At 36.1% G+C, this 21,411-nt stretch overlaps 1 protein-coding gene across 1 annotated transcript; it reads left to right on the top strand.

Moving 5' to 3' along the window:
• Positions 1-2,734: 2,734 nt before the first annotated feature.
• On the top strand, positions 2,735-11,976 carry LOC129255767 (contactin-associated protein-like 2). Its single transcript, XM_064096670.1, has 7 exons — positions 2,735-2,936; positions 3,558-3,746; positions 4,636-4,737; positions 5,376-5,507; positions 6,688-6,812; positions 9,309-9,498; positions 11,575-11,976. Exons 1-7 carry the CDS (start codon positions 2,867-2,869, stop codon positions 11,763-11,765), a joined length of 999 nt encoding a protein of 332 aa, XP_063952740.1. The 5' UTR covers positions 2,735-2,866; the 3' UTR covers positions 11,766-11,976.
• Positions 11,977-21,411: the final 9,435 nt, after the last annotated feature.

Raw genomic sequence — 21,411 nt, 5'->3', positions numbered from 1 at the left:
AGGACTGCCTTTGCCTATACAGTGCGTATTAAAAAAAAAGTTTACACTTTGAAAAAATCCTGTAAAATTATACATTTGTAATATCCTGAACACTTTTCCACATCTTAACATTGGTACAGGTCCATTTAATCATATGACGATATAACTGTCGAAAAATATTTCCGCTTGAGTGAGCACCACTTACTTTTGAAAAGTTAGTGAAAAATGATTTACGCAGAACTTTGAAATAGTTATGCGAATAAAAGTAGACCTTAATCATGAAGAACACGTAGAATTTAGCTATTAAAATTGATTTGAAGATATCTTTTACCTTTTTTGACTTGTTTCCTTGCCCAAAACACTTCGAAGAGAGCATTTCACCCCACCCCTCTCCCCCACACACCGAGGCCATCGTGACGATATTTGCTTTACACTGAGCTGTGATTTACATGGAATGGCTTAAGCTTGATTTTCATTTTGTTAATCATTGACAAGCTTGGGAAAAGTGTGGAGAAACAAGTATTAAATGAAAAATGAAATGTAAACCCACTTTCAATGATAAAAACTGAGTGAAATAATGCTGGAGATGTCTGATTTAAACTTTTGTTCAGATTCAGTTATGTCCTCAGATCCAGCTGGCACAAAAAGGGTAAAGGTTGTGCTTATTAAGTGCTGAAATTTCGATTTGGGTGGCAAAATTGTTACAAAATGCTTGAATGTATCCGTCTTATTTCAACTGACTAAAAGTGCAAAGGAAATGTATGAGAAATGTTTCGCAGGGTAAGTTTGATTTCGCCGTTTCCCCTTAACACAGCGTGAAAACGAGCATTTCTGCGCAAACAGATTTCTGCGAGCTTTACAAAAATGGACAGTGCTCACTCAAGTGTAACATTCTGACAAAACTTACTCTCATTGGATAGATGAGACCCAAACCCAAGATTATATGTGAAAAAATTACCCACATGTTGTATATTTTTTAATTCCCAGGGCTTTTTCAAAGTGTAAACTTTTTTTTTGATACGCACTGTAGAGCAGCTGCTATCAGTCTATACATTGTTCCACGTATTGGGGCTAATCTTACACACCTTTTTTCCTTTTTCTATTCTTTTTCGATGAACATAGTTACAAACAGATAAAAAAGGTGGGGGGGGGGGGCAAAAGGACAAGATGCTGTGCAAATCAAATGGGACTAGAATGTTAAAAAAAAAAAAAAAAAAAGGTGATTGTCATAGGAGCATAGAGCTATTAACAGATAGGAGCGAGATCGATGGGTTAATCAGTAAAATTAGGATGGAAATATAATACATATACGGTGCGTATAAAAAAAATGGGACAGTTTTGAAAAGTCTATTAAAAATTGTTTCAAATTATGATATCTATATTTTGATGTTAGTAAATGCTCTGAAATCTTATCTTTGAAATGCAATTTAAAAAAATAAATTTTGTTCATGCTTGAGCGAACACGGGACGTTTTTGTTGGGAGTTCAAAAAGAGGCTTGCGCCAGAATGGCAGAATATGAGTAATATGATGATCAGACTTCTTGCTAATCAGCAGACTTCCTCCCTTTTCATTATCTGTGCCATAATTTTCGAATTATGCTGTCAAATTTTATTTACAAATTTATTTATTTACTTGAATTATTTTGTTTTTTTCATTCAAACTTCTTTTACATTTGAATTTTCCTTCATATAAGAAAAGAAGACTTTTTGTCAACCCAAGCAAGAAGATTTGCATTATTGATTGGAAAATTTTGTAATTCAAATCCTTTTATTATGTGAAACAAATTATGTTATGGTACCTTTAAAATACATAAATCAATTTTCAAGGGTTATTGATTCCTTGACCAAGTTTAATTATATGCTTGACAGGACAAACAGGAAGGGATTCATGTCTTTCGATGGCAAAAAATGTAATGAGTCAATTTTGAAGGAGCTAGATATGGCAGATCGGGTAAAATGTATTCAAATGTTGTTAGCGAGCGAAGCGAGCACGCAAATATTCCAACTTTTTATTACAATATCAAATTTTGTGATATAGATTTTGACATAATATTCAGAAAATGATATATTTAACTTTCTATCTTTCCTTGTATTCCCTTTCAACTTTTTTTCTTGGTCATGATTTTTTTTAATTGAGGGGGGGGGAGCATCCCCGAGCCCCCGCCCATCTGTATGGCACTGTTCAAGTGGCACCATAACCATTGTAGCACACAATGAAAGGATTTGAAAAAAAATACACGCTCTCCCATACTTCGGTTGAAAAAAAAAATTGTTTTTGCTTGAAGGAATATTCAAAGCTAAAAGAGAACATATTAAAAAGAAACAACAACAGAACAATTCAATCGAATAGATTTTAAAATAAAATTTGACCGCATAATTTAAAAATCATGGCAAAATAATGAAAAGGTTAAGGGGAAGTCTGCTGATTAGCAAGAAGTCCGATCATCATATTTATCATTTTATGCCATTTTGGCGAAAGCCTCTTTTAACCCCAGACAAAAACATTCCGTGTTCGCTCAAGCATGAACGAAACTAATTTTTTATAATGGCATTTGAAAGATAAGACTTCAGAGCACCTACTTACACCAAAATATAGACATCATAATTTGAAACAAAAAAATTCTAGACTTTTCAAATCTGTGCCGTTTTTTGTATACGCACTGTAGAGAGAAAGAGAGAGAAGGAGGGGGTGGAGATGTTACGGCTTGTCGGTCGTGTTGCTTCATCGAATAGCTTTTATATCATATCGTATCCCAGTAACAGAGTAGATGCGCATCCATGCTCTGATGAGCGATGATCCCAAAGTCGCAGCTGACCAGAAAATTATTTTCAGGATCACAACTCAAAGATTGTCGGATCTAAAACTGTCAAGAATTATTGTCCGAGGATGCTTTCCAGCTGCTTTAGAATGTTGAAAGTGGTTTTGTTATCGTCATGGATTTGCCTACTATTGGGAGGTAAATGTATGTTTTTTTATGAATTATTTGTTAGTTTGATAATTACCTCCTTCTTGGTTTTTTGTTATTTGTTTAAACAAAATAACTTTTTAGCATTTCTCACAAGGCTCCTTTCTTTTCTTTTCTCTCCCTTTTTCCCCTGCGGTGTGCTGGGGCGTTATTCAACGATCTGTATTTAAATACTTATTTCATATCAAACCCCTAAATCCAGTTATGCACTCCTACGGAAAAAAAAATTCTTGATCAACCCTGCGAACGATATTTAACAATTTAAAATATGAAAAATATGATCAGTCATATCAATAACATAGTGAATTACATTATTACTTTAAACAATAATTTGATCGAAACTAACTTTATATTGGATAAATCTCCATCGTCAATGAGAAACAATAAGATTTGTTTAGAAAATAATAAACACATGCATGTCTTAGATCATCGTTACAGGTATATAAGCCAAACATTTTTTTAATCCTATAATTTCAAAAAAGCGCTTGGCGGGCGCTTGGTCTTCGTGTGTGAACTAAATGCCATTCATTTCATGATTTCTGTACTTTTTGTCTTGATCTATTTGTTTAAGTATTGGATGAATTTATTTTTCTTTATTTTCGTCTGATGAAGGCTTTGAACCCATCAAAGCCGAGACGAACGGCAATTGGTGCCCGATGCCAATTTCTGGAGTTCAGTGCAAGTCTATAGTAAAGAATGGAACGACTATCCAACTCGTCCATAAACTCGTCCCTCTTGAAGCCATCAAGAGGATGGCTTATCCAGGAGGTGTCAATGTGACTTGGAGGTGTACTGAACCCGGTAAGCTCTCCATCACCCAGTAGTTTCAAATTAATATACCATTAATGACAACAAAACTACTACTACTACTACTGCTACTACTACTACTACTACTACTACTACTACTACTACTACTACTACTACTACTACTACTACTACTATACTACTGCTACCACTACTACTACTACTACTACTACTACTACTACTACTACTACTACTACTACTATAATACTACTACATTAAATGAAATGTTACCAACATGAGAAGCAAGATATATAAATAAAAAAGACATTAGATGTGAAACAGAACCTAAATCAACGAAAAGATTGATTGATTGAAAGTATTCGTCAACGATATCACAAGATGCAAAATAGAATAATGGGAAAGAAAAATATTGTCAGGATAACCCATGAAAGCCGAAAGGCTTATTTCCAATGGGGTCCTATTATATACTATAAAAACATTATTGCAACAACAAAATGTATTAACAAGACAAGTACAAGAACGTCGTATAAAAAACGACATATCCATGAATTAAATTAATTTGTAGCAAACAACAATTATCTACTTTTTTTACCAAGGAAGATTATATTTCATTGTACCATTATATTATCTACAATACTGAACACTTACTGTACATAATGCATGCTTTTTACTGGTAATACTGTTCTCGAGCAGATTCCAGTTTTATGTAATTCTTTTCTGAACAGCTTTAACTTTATTAGAAAGAGAATTCCAAAACTGCATGAATACCATTGGATAGCCCTATTCCGCTAAATATGGGACAGTTTCATAAATACTAATTTTATGACTATCATGGTAACTTTGCCATTGTGACAACTACCATGGTAAAATGGCTCAGTCATTCACAGTCAAATTATCAATGTTCAATATTATGATCCTCTCTCAGCCTGCTTATCTACCCCATGCAAGTATGGAAATTGTACAGAGGTCGACGATGGCTTTGAATGTGAATGCCCGAAAGGATTTGGTGGGGCCCGATGTGAAATATGTAAGTGTGATGAAAGATGACAAGTCTGATAACATCTGACTTAAAAGGAAAATATTAATCTCTCAGATATACACTGAAAAAGGAACACATTCTCATCAGTTCTCTTACTGTAAGAACTTGTCCGATATTTTATCCGACAGATTATGTGTTTTTTTATCCGACAGTTACCTTGTCCATGTTTTATCCGACAGATTGTGTTTTCTTTATCTGACAGTTACCACGCATAGGAACTAAGTGCTTCTCAGCCAATCAAAATCAAGGAAAGTTGTCATATCTGACAACTTTTCAGAGAAAAGTCATGAAACGCTCTCCAGGTTGAAATTTTAAGGTGCGTTAAGTTGGTTATAGTGGTAAAATCGTGCACTGTGATCAGCACCGTATATAAAATACCTTATGCCATGCAAGAAAAAACCTTATATCGAAGTCGGTCAGTGTCCCGATCGATAAGAGAAGATCAATTCACATACTACATCCGTCATAGCGATTCCCCATATGCATTATCTATAGACGTCAATAGGCCTTCATCTTTTGGTTAGAGAGGGTGATTCGGGTGGGTTTTCTAATCAAATGTGTGTGTTCTAAACTTATATTTTCTTCCAGTTGAATCATCTGTTTATTCACTTTCATTTCAATGATAGATCCACCACGGAATTGTGCGGAACTAAAAGCTCGTGACGACATTACTGAAGATGGTATCTACGTCATTGACCCGGATGGAGAATTCCGTGACAGGTCGTTACCGGTTGAGATGGAGTGCCTCATGACAGAAGGTAATATATTGCAAATGCTCAGAGACACCATGTGGTGACACGACAGTTGCTCCTGCGACAATGGATCCGGTCTTAATATCTCAGAGGGCATAGGATAAGAGAGTTAGTATTGTAGTAAAGTTTTTGGTCCAGAATGATGCGAAGATATGGATTAGGCTTTATTTAGTTTCGGAGGTTAGGTTGATGTTTGGCTTAACGTGCAGATTTTCCATCGGAGCAATTGTCGCCGGAGCAAATGTCATGAAACCCATCATGCAGGTGGACATCCGAGGGATATCGGTTCAGATGTGTTTGTACCCCATGCTTGTCTGGATTGCACACCAATACGTTCAAGCTATATTTTGTGGTGATTGAGGGCTTATTTTGTAAGCAGGGGTAAGGTTTTCTCTTTCTTATAAGATTTGTTTTAGTAAACATGTAAATAAAAACCACGTTACCACTCTCATAAGAGGCTGAAAAGCTTAAAGTTTTACGTACTGTAAATGAGAGAAACCTTTACTTAGTTCAAACAGAATACACAGTAAAACGTGATTAGCAAGTTGTTTAAGCCCGTCACTCTAACAACAAGTTGTTTGAACTTTTTAAAATTGTTTAAACTTTTCTGAAAAACTTATTTAAAACTTTGACCAATAGTTGTCAGAAACTTTTAAACAGCATGTTTACAGTGTAAATAACCTTTGTCTCTTCCTTTCTTTTTCTATCAGTTTTGAATGAGTACAAAACATTTGACACGATCGCAGTTGTCAAAGAAAATAACACTTTTGACACAAGTTAAATTCGGCACAACAAAAATAATGATTATATTGCTGAATAAACCACCACTTTCGCAAAACAACACTAATGGTCACAGCAGTATATAGGTATCTTGCTGTAAACCTAGAAGTAGTGGTAAAAATGTTAGCAAATAAAAAAAAACAATAACAAAATATCATAATTATAACAATAATAATGATAAAGTCAAAAAATAATAAAGCATGATAATAAAAAAGGAAATAATGATAATTACATTAATCACAATTTTATAAAATAACAACAATGAAAATGATCTTAATTAAATTAACCTAGAGCTACCAATCATGCAAATACAACAAATTAGGTCTTGAACTTTATATTTTAATATGGAAACAATGAGACCTTTGAGGCGCAAAATGAATGTCTAAATTTATCTAATTCTGTGCAGGTGTGACATCAGTACCACATGACATCACTGCCCAAGAGTCCACGCCATACGAGATGGGAGTCGGGGAGTTTGTGCGCAATGTTACATACCCGTTCGACTCGGACACTATTCTTGCACTCATTCAGGTATCAATCTTCCTCATATTCTTGTCGATCTCATTCATGTCATAATGACCGCTATGGAAAGACGTCCTTCACCAGTGATGTGTCCAAGTGGGAGTGTGTGTGAGTTTCTTTGGGGGAGGGGTGTGCGTGTGTGTGTAGGGGTGGATATGTGTCAGGGTGCTGGTGAGTGTGATGGCGTGATATTATCGAAGGTGTGGGTGTGTGGGAGTGTGTATGGGTGTGTGTATGTCAAGTGGGTGTGAGGGTGTGTGTATGTCAAGTGTGTGTGGGTGTGTGTGTCCGTATATACGAGGATGTGCGTGTGTTATCGTTCATTTGTAATTAAAACACTATAAGGGTAACCCTCAAACACAATAATAAGCACATTCAATACCCCACATTCACTTATGCTAGTAATGCTCAGAAAGGCTAAACTGTCAGTCTTGACCATTACTAAAATCCCTTCCCCATAAATCTTGGCCATCGTGATGATAATCTGCTTTACACGGAGCTGTGATTCACATGAAATGGCTTATCAGGCTTGATTTTCGTTTTGTTAAGCCCCTTTCACAATTGACGTACGACCTGTTTACGACCGCCTGCAACAGTTTTTTCTTGTTGTTGCACGATCGATCTCTTGGTGTCTTGCGAGCACTCGCAGTGGTTGTAGACGAACGCACGAATTTGAGGTGGTCGGAGGTGGTCGTGACTGGTCGCATCTGAATTTGAACATGTTCAAAATCCAAACGCGATCAAATACGATTGATTTACTCGCATCAGGTCGTACCATCGGTCGGGCGATCATCGTGTGAGTGTTGTTCAACGTTGTACGACTTGGTGCGAGAGGTGACACAACTACGTATAGTCGCATTTAGTCGACTGGAGGTCGTACAACACTTGCACATGCGCTAGATACCTACAGAGACCAGTCTTGCGACTGGTTGCGATAATATAAGACTGTTGCAAGACCGATCGAAATTACGGCTTACAACATTCCACTACCGTTGCATTCGCATGTATGCGACCGTACAGCCCCTTTCACAATTGACATCCGACCAGTTTACGACCGCCTGCAACAGTTTTTTCCTGCTGTTGCACGAGCAATCTCTTGGTGACTTGCGAGCACTCGCAGTCGTTGTAGACGGTCGCACGAACTCAAGGTGGTCGTGACTGGTCACATCTGAACTTTGAACATGTTCAAAATCCGAACGCGATCAAATACGACCGATTCACTCGCATCAGCTCGTATCCGGGGTCGTACCACCGGTCGGGCGATCATCGTGGGAGCGTTGTTCAACGTTGCACGACTTGGTGCGACAGGTGGCACAACTAAGTAGTCGCATTTACTCAACTGGAGGTCGTACAACACTTGCACATGTGCTAGCGACCTACATGTACAGAGACCTGTCTTGCGACTGGGTGCGATAATACGATGGGCCATAAGACTGTTGCAAGACCGATCGCAACGGCTTACAACATTGCACTACCGTTGTGTGCGACCGTTCCCCTCGCAATCCCTCGTGCAACACTCGCATGTGATCGCACGAGCACAATAGGATCATAAGCGACTTACTCGTGCAACGGGTTTTACTGGTTGTTTTTGTTGTACGACAGCTGTTGCAACTGTGAAAGCCTCTGTGCGATATTATGAGATGACTGGCGATTGATGCCTGTTGCAGCCTGTCGCACGACCAAAAGGTCGCAAGTGGTCGTACGTCAATTGTGAAAGGGGCTTAAATCAATGTAAAGCTTGGGGAAAGTGTGGAGAAACAAGTATTAAATGAAATGTGACATGTAAACCCACTTTAAATGATAAAAACTTTGCTGCAGATGTCTGATTGTTAAACATTCAGTTGTGTCCTCAGATCCAGCTGGCACAAGAAAGGTAAAGATTGCATGTGCCTATACCTAGGGTTGAAATGTTAATTTGGGTGGCAAAGTTGTTACAAAATGTTTAAATGTATCTTTTTTATTTCAATTGCCTAAACATGGAAGAGAAATGTATGAGAAATGTTCCGCACATGTCAGTTTGTTTTTGCCTTTTTTTCCTTGACACAGCGTGAAAATGGGTATATAAAGCGTAGTAGAATTTGATGCTAATATTGAGACTTGGAATATCTTACTGTGTAATGTTCGAAATCATCTTACAAATACCTATGTTCAAATCTGTGACTATGCTATCATCCTTCTTAGAATAAAAGCAAATTTAACATCTAGTCGTAATGACGTCATAACACTCGTACGATTGTCTACGATTTGAAACTAATTTGGCCTTTACTCCAAAATAAAGGCTCGCAATATTTCAAAATGGTTATATTAGTATTCTTTCAATTAATTTTAACCTCAAATAAAATGATATGTTCCATTCACATTTTCAGAAAATGAGTAAAATGCGATTTGTTCCAAAATCGGATCGCGAAAAGTCGTAAGGTGTGCGATGGCCTTTACACTGCGACATTACAGTGCTCATAACTCCTTTCTAGATCAGATTTTAAGTTTGGTTTATTCATTTCATAGAGTTCAAAGAGCTGCAAGCAGATGATCTACGCCAGGGGATATAGATCCTACATCTACGCTCCAGATCGGATCACACAGAATGTTTGGTGGGTGTCGAGACATGGAAGAAAAATGCCAAACTGGGCCGATACACCAAGCGATCACCAAGGATGTAGCTGCAGTTACGAAACCCCATCCAGACCCTATAACGGTAAGATGGCATGAATCTCTTTGAATTATTTTCATAGTTGCAGTTTTGGGAGTCTTCTCTGCACCGATAAACTATAAGTTGGCATCGCACGTTCTAAAGACTACATATATTTTTGTTCAATCGAATATACGGGTATAATAGTTCCACGTGGGCCTATAAGCCTCTCCTTTTTATATTCCCTTCTTCCTCCTTTCTCCCCTTTACCATAGGCGGCGGAAGCGGGGGGGGGGACGTGTCCCCCCTAAATTTGAGGTGGGGGCGGTCCCCCTAATTTTTTTGTTGAGAACCTTTTTTTTTTTGCTTGTCAAATTTGTTTCCTGTGTCCCCCTAAAATCAGGTGGACCCCCCTAAAATTTAGGTTGATAACCTTTTTTTTCCTTTTTTTTTGCTTGTCAAAACATTTTTGTGGTCCCTCCCAAAATTTTGCTTGACCCCTTTTTTTTTTGCATGTCAAATTTTGTACCTGTGTCCATCCCAAAATTTTAGGTGGACCCCCCCTAAATTGATTGCCTTCCGCCGCCAATGCCCTTTACACCCTACTTCCTTTTGTTTCCTCTTATCCCACTCATTTTACTAAACCCTCGGGGGCCGGAGGATCTCCCCTTTCCCGATCACTCATGTTTCATTACAATGAGATCTGTGATGTTATCTTTAATAAATTCCTGTCATCCCATTCCCAGCGCATTCTCTTTTTGAAGTGCATTGAACTCTGGTTTTTTATCCATTATAAAAGGATAAGTCCACCCCAATATGAATAATAAGATAAAAATCCAACAAGCATAACATTGAATTTCATCAAAATCGGATCTAAAATAAGAGAGTTATGACATTCTTAAGTCTCGCTTAATTTCACAAAGCAATTATTCGGTCTCGTAACACAAAGGTTAGCGATTAATCGTACCCTTGCTCACGGGCATAGGTGCCGCGGCCGGGGATAGAACCCCGGACTTTACATGTATAGCCAGGCGCCTTAGACCACTCGGACACGGCACCTCCACTTGATTTTCACGATCGATTGTACAGCCAATGCAAACACTTGTATAGTCAATGCAATCAATAATGTAGAAAATGCTCTATGATCATTGCTATAAGCTTTGTGTTACGGGCCTAAGGTCGGAATGCAAATGAGGAGACTGATGACATCACTCACTCACTATTTCCTTTGTATTTTATTGTATGAAATATTCTAATTTTCTCCCTGTTGTCCTGTGAAACAAAGTTTTATTCCTCCCTGAACATGTGGTATTACCATTGTTTTAACATTTTATGGTTCGGTCAAGTTAGTCCTTATTGTCAGATCTGTAAAAATTGAAATATTGTATAATTCAAACAATAAAAATCAAAAGAAATAGTAAGTGAGGGGCATCATCGACTCTCTCATTTGCATGTCACTGAGTTGTGCATATAACTGTTTTGTGGAAAAATAAGCGAAACTTTAAATTGTAACTTTTTTATTTTACATCCGATTTTGATGAAATTTTCAGCGTTATGCATGTTTGATTTTTCTATATTGATTAAATAACATTTTTCTGGGGTGGACTTGACCTCTAAGGGGGTTTGGCACTATGACGCAGGGGCCGCGGAACGGTTTTCAGAGTTGGGGGCTGAGCCAAAAGTGGGGGGGGGGGGGCTGACCATGCAAACAATCACAATCCTATGGTCATTTTTACGTTTTTGTACACGGTTTTGGAAAAGAAAAGTGGGGGGGGGGGACTAAAGCCCCCCCCCCCCCGCTTCCGCGGCCCCTGTGACGACGGTTCCACTTTGAAATTGCATTTTCGGAAATGGAGTCAGTGGGAGTCATTTTATCAATTGGTATTGTGCTTTTCGAGACCCCATGGTATCCACTCGTCAACGGAAGTCGCCCCCCCCCCCCCCGGGGTCAACTGCCAACTAGTCCAGTCAACTTAAGTCAGTTCAAGTCGATTCTCAGATGGCGCCGATCCGCAATGCCTGATATCCATGCAAAACCAATGACTTGGTAATTATGATTCGCAGCTGACATCATTCCGAGTCAAAATGAAAATGCAAAAAAATAAAATTGACCAATGTTAATTTCCTGTTATTCTTACTCAGCTTGCCCTGCAGGAGGACGGTGTAATACGGACTACTCGTATTACGGTTTATGGCAGGAAGATTCTGGCTACCTGACTGATGTGAGAAGACTACCAGTTATAAGGTTACATACGGGATTCCCATTTCAATCTGGAACCAGATATCTCTTCTATAATCTTGGTCCTCTCCTCTGCGAAGGACACTGGTCTTAGGGATACCAAGAGAAATCTGGCTGAACTTCACCCACCACCGGGAGAAAAAAAAATTATTAATTTTAACAATAACTTATTAGGGTGCCCTCCTTTCAGTAATATGCTGGACAGGTATCGATAGGGGGCCCTGTACAAAGAAAAATAAAAAAACAAAAATGGTATATACACATGCATGATACAATTATACAAAAATGAATGCATATACATTTCGAAATACAAAAAGCAAGGAAAAAATCGGTTGAAATAGGCTGAAAGGGAGGCCAGGGCGGCAGAATTCGGTCGAACCCGAAATTTGGAAATCGTTTATGAATAGAAACTAGGGGCCTGTTTCATAAAGTTTTACAACTATGGTAACTTTGCCATTATTGGAACCTCCATTGCAAGCTTGATTGTGATTGGCTGCTGAGCCCTGTTAACATAGGAGTAAGCCATAACAAAGTTACAACAGTTAGTCCTTTATGGAAATGGCCACAGGGGTAGATTCAGGATTTCATAATGGATTAGGGGGTCAAAAAAAACTATTAAATTTTATTGTTTGAGAACAATTTTCTGAAGCAAAAAAAAAGTAAAGGACCGAATTTGCCCCCTCACAAAATCTATATTTTCATTCTCATTAAAAAAACGTAGGGGCACTACTCATAGCAGAGAATAGCATAGACATGCAATAGTCTGTGCAATTTTGGGGCAACATAAAAGAGAGACCATGCCCCTGTACTCCCTTACCACACCTCTTTCTGCTTGTAACTCTTTAGAGCACAAAACGACCCAGACAAAATTAATGATCATGTTGTCCATGCTTACTGAGATGTAAAACACAAATATTGTTCATGTCCTGTTTACCGCGAACAAATTTGAGACCTTTTTGTTTTTTTACTTCACAAGTTTCTAGTTTCTACGGTTTTCTGTACACACTAAAAAATCCCGGTGCAAATGGGGTGTACGATACGTGCGTAAACCCCTTGATACCATCGAGGTGAAAGTCAGCTCTTACGCGAGAGTACGTGTCTGGTGTACACCCCTGTACTCTTTGCGCGCACCCCACCAGTCTCGCTGATAGACGTATTAGTCCAGGATAGGAGAGGCATAACCTTGTTTTTTTATACATACAATATTTTTTGATCGTTTCTTGTCAATTCGAGGGTGCTGATTACGAATCTGGATGATGCCACTCGTGTAACCTTGAGCATTTTCCGCAAATTGGCAAAATCCAATATGGCCGCCAAAATATGCAAATTACCCATGAAAATCCTAAAATTGTCCGCACATTGGCTATGAAATCGTGTGGTAGGAGTGAAATACTCTCTGAAAAAATAATTTTTGACAAAATATTTATTTTCCTGATATTCAAAATGGCCGCCAAAGGCCATTGTATACTCTATTGTGTACAATATGAATAGGGAAAACTAATTTTCACAAAAATGAGCACTTAAATGAGCACTAAAATGCAAAAAATCGCGATGTATGAACGAAGTGATATATGCAAATCATCATAACTAACGAGATATATCATTTATGATGTCATATATGGGAACATTGCTGTATTTTGATATCTGAAATAGCCGCCACTGGCCCAAACAAACATTGCGTACAATGGCAATGGGGGCCAAAAAATTCACACAAGAGTCATCACTAAAATGCATATTATTAAGATTAAACGAGTGGAATACTGACTAAAAACATAATTGTTAACGAAATATATTATTAATATGCCATGTATATGATGAATGTTGTATTTTGATATTCAAAATGGCTGCCAAAGGCCATAAAAGTATTAGGCACAATGAAAAAGAGGAGCAAAGAGATCACAAGAGTGAGCACTAAAATGCATATATATGTGATACATTAATGGGATACTGTCTATAAACGTATTTTCTAACGAAATATATCATTCAGGTTTCAAGTTTGTATTGAATACTGTATTTTTACTTTCAAAATGGCCGCCATAGACATTAACAGTATTACTGTACAATGCAAAGTGGGAAACCAATATTCACAGGAGTGACCACCATAAATGCACGTAATAGTGATCTATGAGTAAAATATTGTCTGAAAGCATAATTTCTATGGAGATATATCATTTATTCTGTCAGTTAGGTGATAAATACTGTTATTGGAAAGTCAAAATGGCCACTACAGGCCCTTACAGTATCATGCACAATGTGAATGGAAACAAATTATTTCAACAGAATTTGGCTTTGCTTGGCCAAATGGTGATGTGTGAGTGAAATATTGTCTGAAAACATCATTTATAACAAAATATATCATATCTTATGTAATTTAGGTGATAAATACTGTATTTCAACATTCAAAATGGCTGTCATATGCCCTTATTGTGAACATTATTTGTCCCCACTCAAATTGTATATTATACGATAACGGCCTATGGTGGCCATGTTCAATTTAAAAATGCAGAATTTATCACGAGTAAAACTATTGTTTTAAACATGATTTCTAACTAAACACATCACATATTGGTCGTGGAGGTAATAAATGCTGTACTTTGAAATCCAAAATGGTTGCCATAAGTCCTAAAAGTATTGTGTACATTGTAACATGGGACATATAATTTTGACAGAATTTGGCTTTGCTTGACTCTAAATATTGCATATAATTGTGAATTGTGATGTAAGGGTGAAATATTGTCTAAAACCATGGTTTCTAACGAGATATATCATAATGTTGTGTAATTAAGGTGATAAATTCTGCATTTTTAAATTGAACATGGCCACCATAGGCCGTTTTCGTATAATATACAATTTGAGTGGGGACAAATAATGTTCACAATAAGGGCATATGACAGCCATTTTGAATGTTGAAATACAGTATTTATCACCTTAATTACACAACATTATATATCTCGTTAGAAACCATGGTTTTAGACAATATTTCACCCTTACATCACAATTCACAATTATATGCAATATTTAGAGTTAAGCAAAGCCAAATTCTGTCAAAATTATATGTCCAATGTTACAATGTACACAATACTTTTAGGACTTACGGCAACCATTTTGGATTTCAAAGTACAGCATTTATTACCTCCACGACCAATATGTGATGTGTTTAGTTAGAAATCATGTTTAAAACAATAGTTTTACTCGTACATCACAGTTATTTGCATTTTATGATTCTCAAATTAGTTTCCCTATTCGCATGTTACATAATTTAGTTAGGGCTTGTAGAGTTTATTTTGAATGTCAAAATACAGTATTTAACACCTATATGGCAGAAGAAATGCTATAATTAAAAAAAAATGTTTTCAAATAACATTTTACTCATACAACAGGATTATATGGATGTCATAGTCAAGCAAATCCAAATTCTTACAAAAGTATGTGTCCCCATTCACATTGTAGATAATACTGTTAGGACCTATAGGGACCATTTTGAATTTCATAATACAGCATTTATCTCATGCATGACAAAAAAATGATATGTCTTGCTATAAATCATGTTGTCAGAAAATATTTTACTCGTAGATTACAATTACATGCATTTTATGATTCTTACTCGTGTGAAAATTAGTTTCTCCATTTGCATTGTACATGATAAATATAGGGTCTATGGCGGCCATTTTGAATTTCGGCATTTATCACATAAATGGCATATTAACAATAATGTTTTAGTCAGTATTCCACTTGTTTATGTGAATAACATGCATTTTAGTGCTCACTCTTGTCATTTTTTGGCCCCGGCCATTGCCATTGTACATAATACTCTTTGGGCCAGTGGCGGCTATTTAGATATCAAAATACAGCAATGTTCCCATACATGACATCATAAATGATATATCTCGTTAGTAATGATGATTTGCATATATTACTTCGTTTATACATCGCGATTTTTTGCGGTTTAGTGCTCATTTTTGTGAAAATTAGTTTTCCCTATTCATATTGTACATAATAGAGTATACAATGGCCTATGGCGGCCAATTTGAATATCAGGAAAGTAAATATTTTGTCAAAAAATATTTTTTCAGAGAGTATTTCTCTCCTGCCACACGATTTCATGCATTTCATAGCCAATGTGCGGACAATTTTAGGATTTTCATGGGTAATTTGCATATTTTGGCGGCCATATTGGATTTTGCCAATTTGCGGAAAATGCTCAAGGTTACACGAGTGGCATCATCCAGATTCGTAATCAGCACCCTCGAATTGACAAGAAACCATAAAAAAATATTGTATATATAAAAAAACAAGGTTTGGTCAAGTTTCTATGGGGCCTATCCTGGACTATATGGTAGAGATAAAGTTGATTTGTGATCGAAGATTACCCGAAATAACAATGCACTAACGCCACACTTTACCGAAGTGAAATAATTTGTTAAATATTTAATATTTATGTGATAATAAATTGTTTCAAAAAACACTTTTGATTACGTATTCATTTGGAGAAACAGTAAATAGATCTACTTGAATCACAACTATCAGCACAAGTAAAAAAAGAATCAGATCATATCGCTAGGGACCTCATCCAATCCCAGCGCTTCTCGCTGGCATAGCGGGAAGAATCTTGACTACAGATAGAACGAGGTAACTAGCTCAAGTCCCAAATAAAGTAACTAAAAATCGATACAGAAATTGAATGGACCGGAAGTCTCGACAATCTTTTTGTTATTTTATGTGGGGTACATTGTGCACCCTAAGGGGGTAGACGTGTACACCCTCTAAGGATAGACATCCAAAATAGGGGTGCACACTGTATACAGTCCTATTTAGAGTGTATGTGTGCACCCCTAGGGGTACTCGTATAGGGACAAGCCTGTGCACCCCTAGGGGTGTAAAATTGAACCCGAATTTCTTAGTGTGTATCCGGGCACAATGCCGCTATTATATACATACTGTAGGGAAGGCAGGGTAAGTTGTGACACGTTTTGCATGTTGCATGTTAGAATTGATATGACTAATAATATTATAGCCTAGCCTTTAGATTTGATTCTTGGGAAATATTTTTCACCTATATACAGTGCGTCCCAGAAAAAACGAAACCGAGATTTAGCGATGATTTATCATAACTTAATCATAAATAAAATAGACAAATGACCTACCAATGTAAAGCTTAGAATCTCCTCTTTCATCTATATTCCTTAGATTATTCCTCATTCACGCATGATTGAGCAAAAACAATTCGAAGAAAGGATGCCAAAAACTAATTTGGCGGGGGGTATCTGAATTTCAAAAAGGAAATCACATGACTAAAAAGTTCAATATCTTCTCTTTTATTTGATACCTTAATCACAAAAAATGGTTGAGAAGTAAAAAGTTATGTTCCCTCGAAACAAACTGGTTTCCCACAGAAGCTATCGCACAGTTAACAAAAGACTTAATGCATGGCTGATCGTCAACAAAACGGAGTGTCGAGTGAGTTTGAACGCTAGCCTGTAAAACCTCTTCATTTTATGAAATTATTGAAATTCAAGCTTTATTTCAAATAACCAGAACTTTGTTATTTCTTGACCATTTTTTGTAATTGAGGTATCAAATTAAAGAGCAGATATTGAACTTTTAAAAATGTGGTTTTCTTTTTAAAACCCAGATACGGCCCGCCAAGTGACGTTTTGGTATCCCCTTTTCAAATTGTTTTTGCTCACTCATGCGTGAATGAGAAATAATCTAAGTAATTTCGGATGAAAGAAGAGATTCTAAGCTTTAAAATGGTAGGTCATTTGTCTATTGTATTTGCGATTAAGTTATGATAAATCATCGATAAATCTCGGTTTCGTTTTTTGTGGGACGCACTGTATAACTTTCTACCCCGGCCCACACTGAAAGTCATTGTGACCTTTGAAAAAAACGATGTCAAATGGCTCAATTTGCCCCATCTTTGGGGTAAATTGTGCCACCTTTTGGGGTAAGTTGAGCTACAAAAACTATGTACAAAATGTATGCGGGAAGAACCAGCATTTTTTATTTAAATTTTTTCACTTGCTAATTCTCTATGAATACTAACATCCTCTAAAAGTAAAAGAACTGTCATGTGAATTTGCTGCTATCTGCCTGCGTAGCAATGGCTTTTTAAGGTTTGTTTGTTTTTTATTATATACCGTAATAATGAATATGGCTCAACTTGCCCCATGTTGGCTGGCTCAAATTACCCCAGTCCGAACTTAATGCGATATTTTCACATCCACACATGTCTTATGCATATGTCATGTAAAAGACTATGACAAGAATGAGAATCCATACCTGGACTAACAATATTGTTCTTATTTCTTACTCAAATTTAAAGACATGTGCGGGTAAAAAGCACTTATCTATTTCACACCCTTTTTTACTTTTTTGGCTTAAATTTGTATTTTCCCTCTAAAAATGTATTTTTGTCTAAATTTTTATTTAAAATCACATTTTCTTTCATGAAGACATAGACTAATAATTATATGCTACATGTTTCATATTTTGAGGACTGTTTCAAGGGAATTAACATAATGATAACACAGCGCATATAGTGAGATATTTTTGTATTATGCGCTTTATAATAAATTAATCTTTATTTAATTTCATTTCGTTTATTCCCCTTCCAACACTTATAATCTATTTCAGACATTTGATATACAAATTAAAGCAGGAAACATAATAGCGGATTTCTATGTACAATAATTTTAATCAAAATTATAAACAGGTTGGGTTGACGTGGCTGAGAAAGTAGAGCTTGTAGGGTGCAGCCTCCTAATAAAAAATATTCTTGTAGATAGTATAGAAAAACAAAATAAAATGACATCTTGAGCATAACGCCATTTAAAAAAAAAAAAAGGGAAATGAAATGAAAATAGCGAGATCCGTTATCATTATTATAACTATGAGAAAATCACGTGCAGCCTAAGTTGTCCCTCTCACTTGTTTTATAATTCATTTACCAAATTGCCAATTTGAAATTTACATAGTCTTAGTGACCTCATTTTGAATCTTTTAATCTACCTTTAACTTTTTTTTACATTTCTCACTATTACCTTTCAGGATTGAAAGTTAGGCCTACAGGAGTGAAGATTAAAAAAGATCACGAACTATTCCTTGACAAAATATAAAATTTATGGGCCGTAAATGCAAACACCTTCAGTTCAATAGTTTAATACCTCGGTCACATTTACTCTATGGCGGCCCTAACGGCGAGTCGAAAACAGCAGTTTTGACATTTTTAGTACCAGCTATATAGTGGTTTCCATAAAAATTAATAAAACGGCTGTTTTCGACTCGCCGTATGGCCGCCGTAGAGCAAATGTCAGGGGCCGCTGAACGGTTTTCAAAGTGGGGGGGCTGAGCCAAAAGTGGGGGGCTGACCATGTACAAAATCACAATCGTATGGTCATTTTTGTGTTTTTGTACACGATTTTGGAAAAAAGTGGGGGGGCTGAAGCCCCCCCCCCCCCCCCCCCCGCTTCCGCGGCCCCTGAATGTGACCGAGGTATAACATGCAGAGTTCAGAATAATGGTCATTATTTTCAAACTTATGTATATCGAATTGAATTCCAAATTTTTGGAAACAATCAATTTCATTTTCTGGCTCTAAACTTTATAAAATTATCTATCATGTGATATGAAAACATCCCCACTCGCAAAATATTTAGCACTTTATCAACAAATAATGTAAGAATATAGTTCATTAGATATATATAGATAGGCCTACTGCCAAAACAAACAATTTCTGCATAAAGATTTTGTAAATAATGAAGATGCATTTTCTGTAAATAGGGTGAATACGTTCGTTGAAGATGACTGCAATTGTCTGTATCAGAAATAAGTAGAATGTGATGTACAAATATTGTGATTCACTTTAAATTATTGTTTATGCTATGATAAGGAATTTGCTGTTCCTTAGCATATAACTTACCAATCTGATTATAATAACGCATATTTAAATCTGTCATTGAACCCAACATACCATCATGTTCGTATACAAGTTACGGTAGTATTGTTCCATTTTCTACCTCCCCTCACTTCTACCATGTCTACCCAAACTCAGTCTCTCTCTCTCTCTCTCTCTCTCTCTATATATATGTATATATCTTCTATCTCTCTTTCTACCCTACTGCTCGATATTGCTCGTTTTGACTATTCCATATAGCATATTATTGTATAATGTATTTTTCCAATTCTCTCTTCCTCGATCCTATCTATCTAATTCTTTTTCGTTTATTTTACTCTTCCCCTCTCTCACTTCTTCTTTCCCTCTATCTCTCATTATCTCTCTCTATCTTACTGTGTACCATGTGAATGCATCCATCGTAATTGTTTGAATTTATTTGTAATATATTTTAGATATTTAAGGTTATAATCATTATATTACTGTATCGAATAGTAATATAATAATGTATTATGATTATAATGTATAATGTACTCTGATTTATGTATCATGTAATAATGTAAATTTAACATGCCGACCAACCTAATAGGTTGCCGGGCCTGGTTCTTGTTATTCTTGATCTTTAATAAGGACATGATGTACTACTATATTGGGCTACCCTCCATTAGCATTTTACATTTATTTTAGATACAATTACCAAATGTTTATAGTTCATAATAATGTTTTATATAAGTGTACGTGAGAGTAAGCATTGGTATTATATTCAATTCAGTATAATCATGAACGGAATATACACTCAAAATTTTTGTTCGACGTAGTGTTTGATGAAAGGACAAATCCCATTTCATCCGACAGTTGCCATAGCAACAGTGCTTCTCAATTTCTCAGCCAATCAAAATCAAGAAATTTGTCAGATCTGAAAACTTATGAAACATCAAAATGCCGATGAAAATGCTTTCTTGGAATCAACAGGAGTTAATATACTAAATATTCAGATTTGTTTGAATGAGAAATCCATGATCGATTTTTATTTGTTTGAGGTTTAAAATGTAATAGAAATAAATGAACGAATGAATAGATTATTGAATAAATAACTGAATAGACAGATAAATAAATAAATACATGAATAATTAAATGAAAAACAAACATACAAACATAAAAGATGAATAAAGCAGTAATAATGTTTGTATGTGAAGCTTTTCATTAATAAGATAAATCAATAAAAAATACGTCGATGATGTGGTAACCATTGTTCTGTGTTTAATTCTAACTTAATTCTTTACCAAAAAAAATTATGTTGCATCATGTGCAATAGAGTACTTGTGAAGAGAACGTGCAACTTGGCGATATGTTGGTTTTATAAGAGCAGGAAAATTAAAGAAAAACAAGTATATCTTCGAAAAACATCCATTAGGAATAAGAGAGGAATGAATTTTTTTGAATTTTTATTTCGTGACGTCATATGTGAGCAGCTCATCCGTATATCATGTTATGTAAATTATTTTTTAATGGAAAATGATGGGTTAAAAATATTTTTTCCAATAGAAGGGGGTATAAACTAATGTTTGATTTGATTTATTTATACACGGTAAAAAGCCCTCGATCATCCAATGGCTGGTTTTCAGAGAGGCCGTGCAATATACAAACAATACAAAGAATAAGAAATCATAACAAAGTAAACTAAGTAAAACAAAAATCTATATACAAAACCAAAGAGGGGGATGAAACGAACAAAAACAAAATCAAAACAGAAAAACAGAAACCCAAAAACACAATTGTAACAAATTAAAAAAAAGTTTGGTAAAAAAAAAGGATAATCAAGATTTCAGGACTTTTTCAATTTCAG

The sequence above is a fragment of the Lytechinus pictus genome, chromosome 3, assembly GCF_037042905.1.
Source record: "Lytechinus pictus isolate F3 Inbred chromosome 3, Lp3.0, whole genome shotgun sequence".
NCBI classification, from domain to species: Eukaryota; Metazoa; Echinodermata; class Echinoidea; order Temnopleuroida; family Toxopneustidae; genus Lytechinus; species Lytechinus pictus.
Note: the sequence above shows the minus strand (reverse complement) of the source record. Positions and strands in the feature narration are given on the sequence as shown.

Coding starts and splice junctions, on each gene's coding strand:
- LOC129255767 (XM_064096670.1), top strand. CDS start 2,867: ATGCTTTCCAGCTGCTTTAGAATGTTGAAAGTGGTTTTGTTATCGTCA. Junction 4,738..5,375: donor TGGGGCCCGATGTGAAATAT/GTAAGTGTGATG, acceptor TTTCAATGATAG/ATCCACCACGGAATTGTGCG. Junction 9,499..11,574: donor CCCATCCAGACCCTATAACG/GTAAGATGGCAT, acceptor ATTCTTACTCAG/CTTGCCCTGCAGGAGGACGG.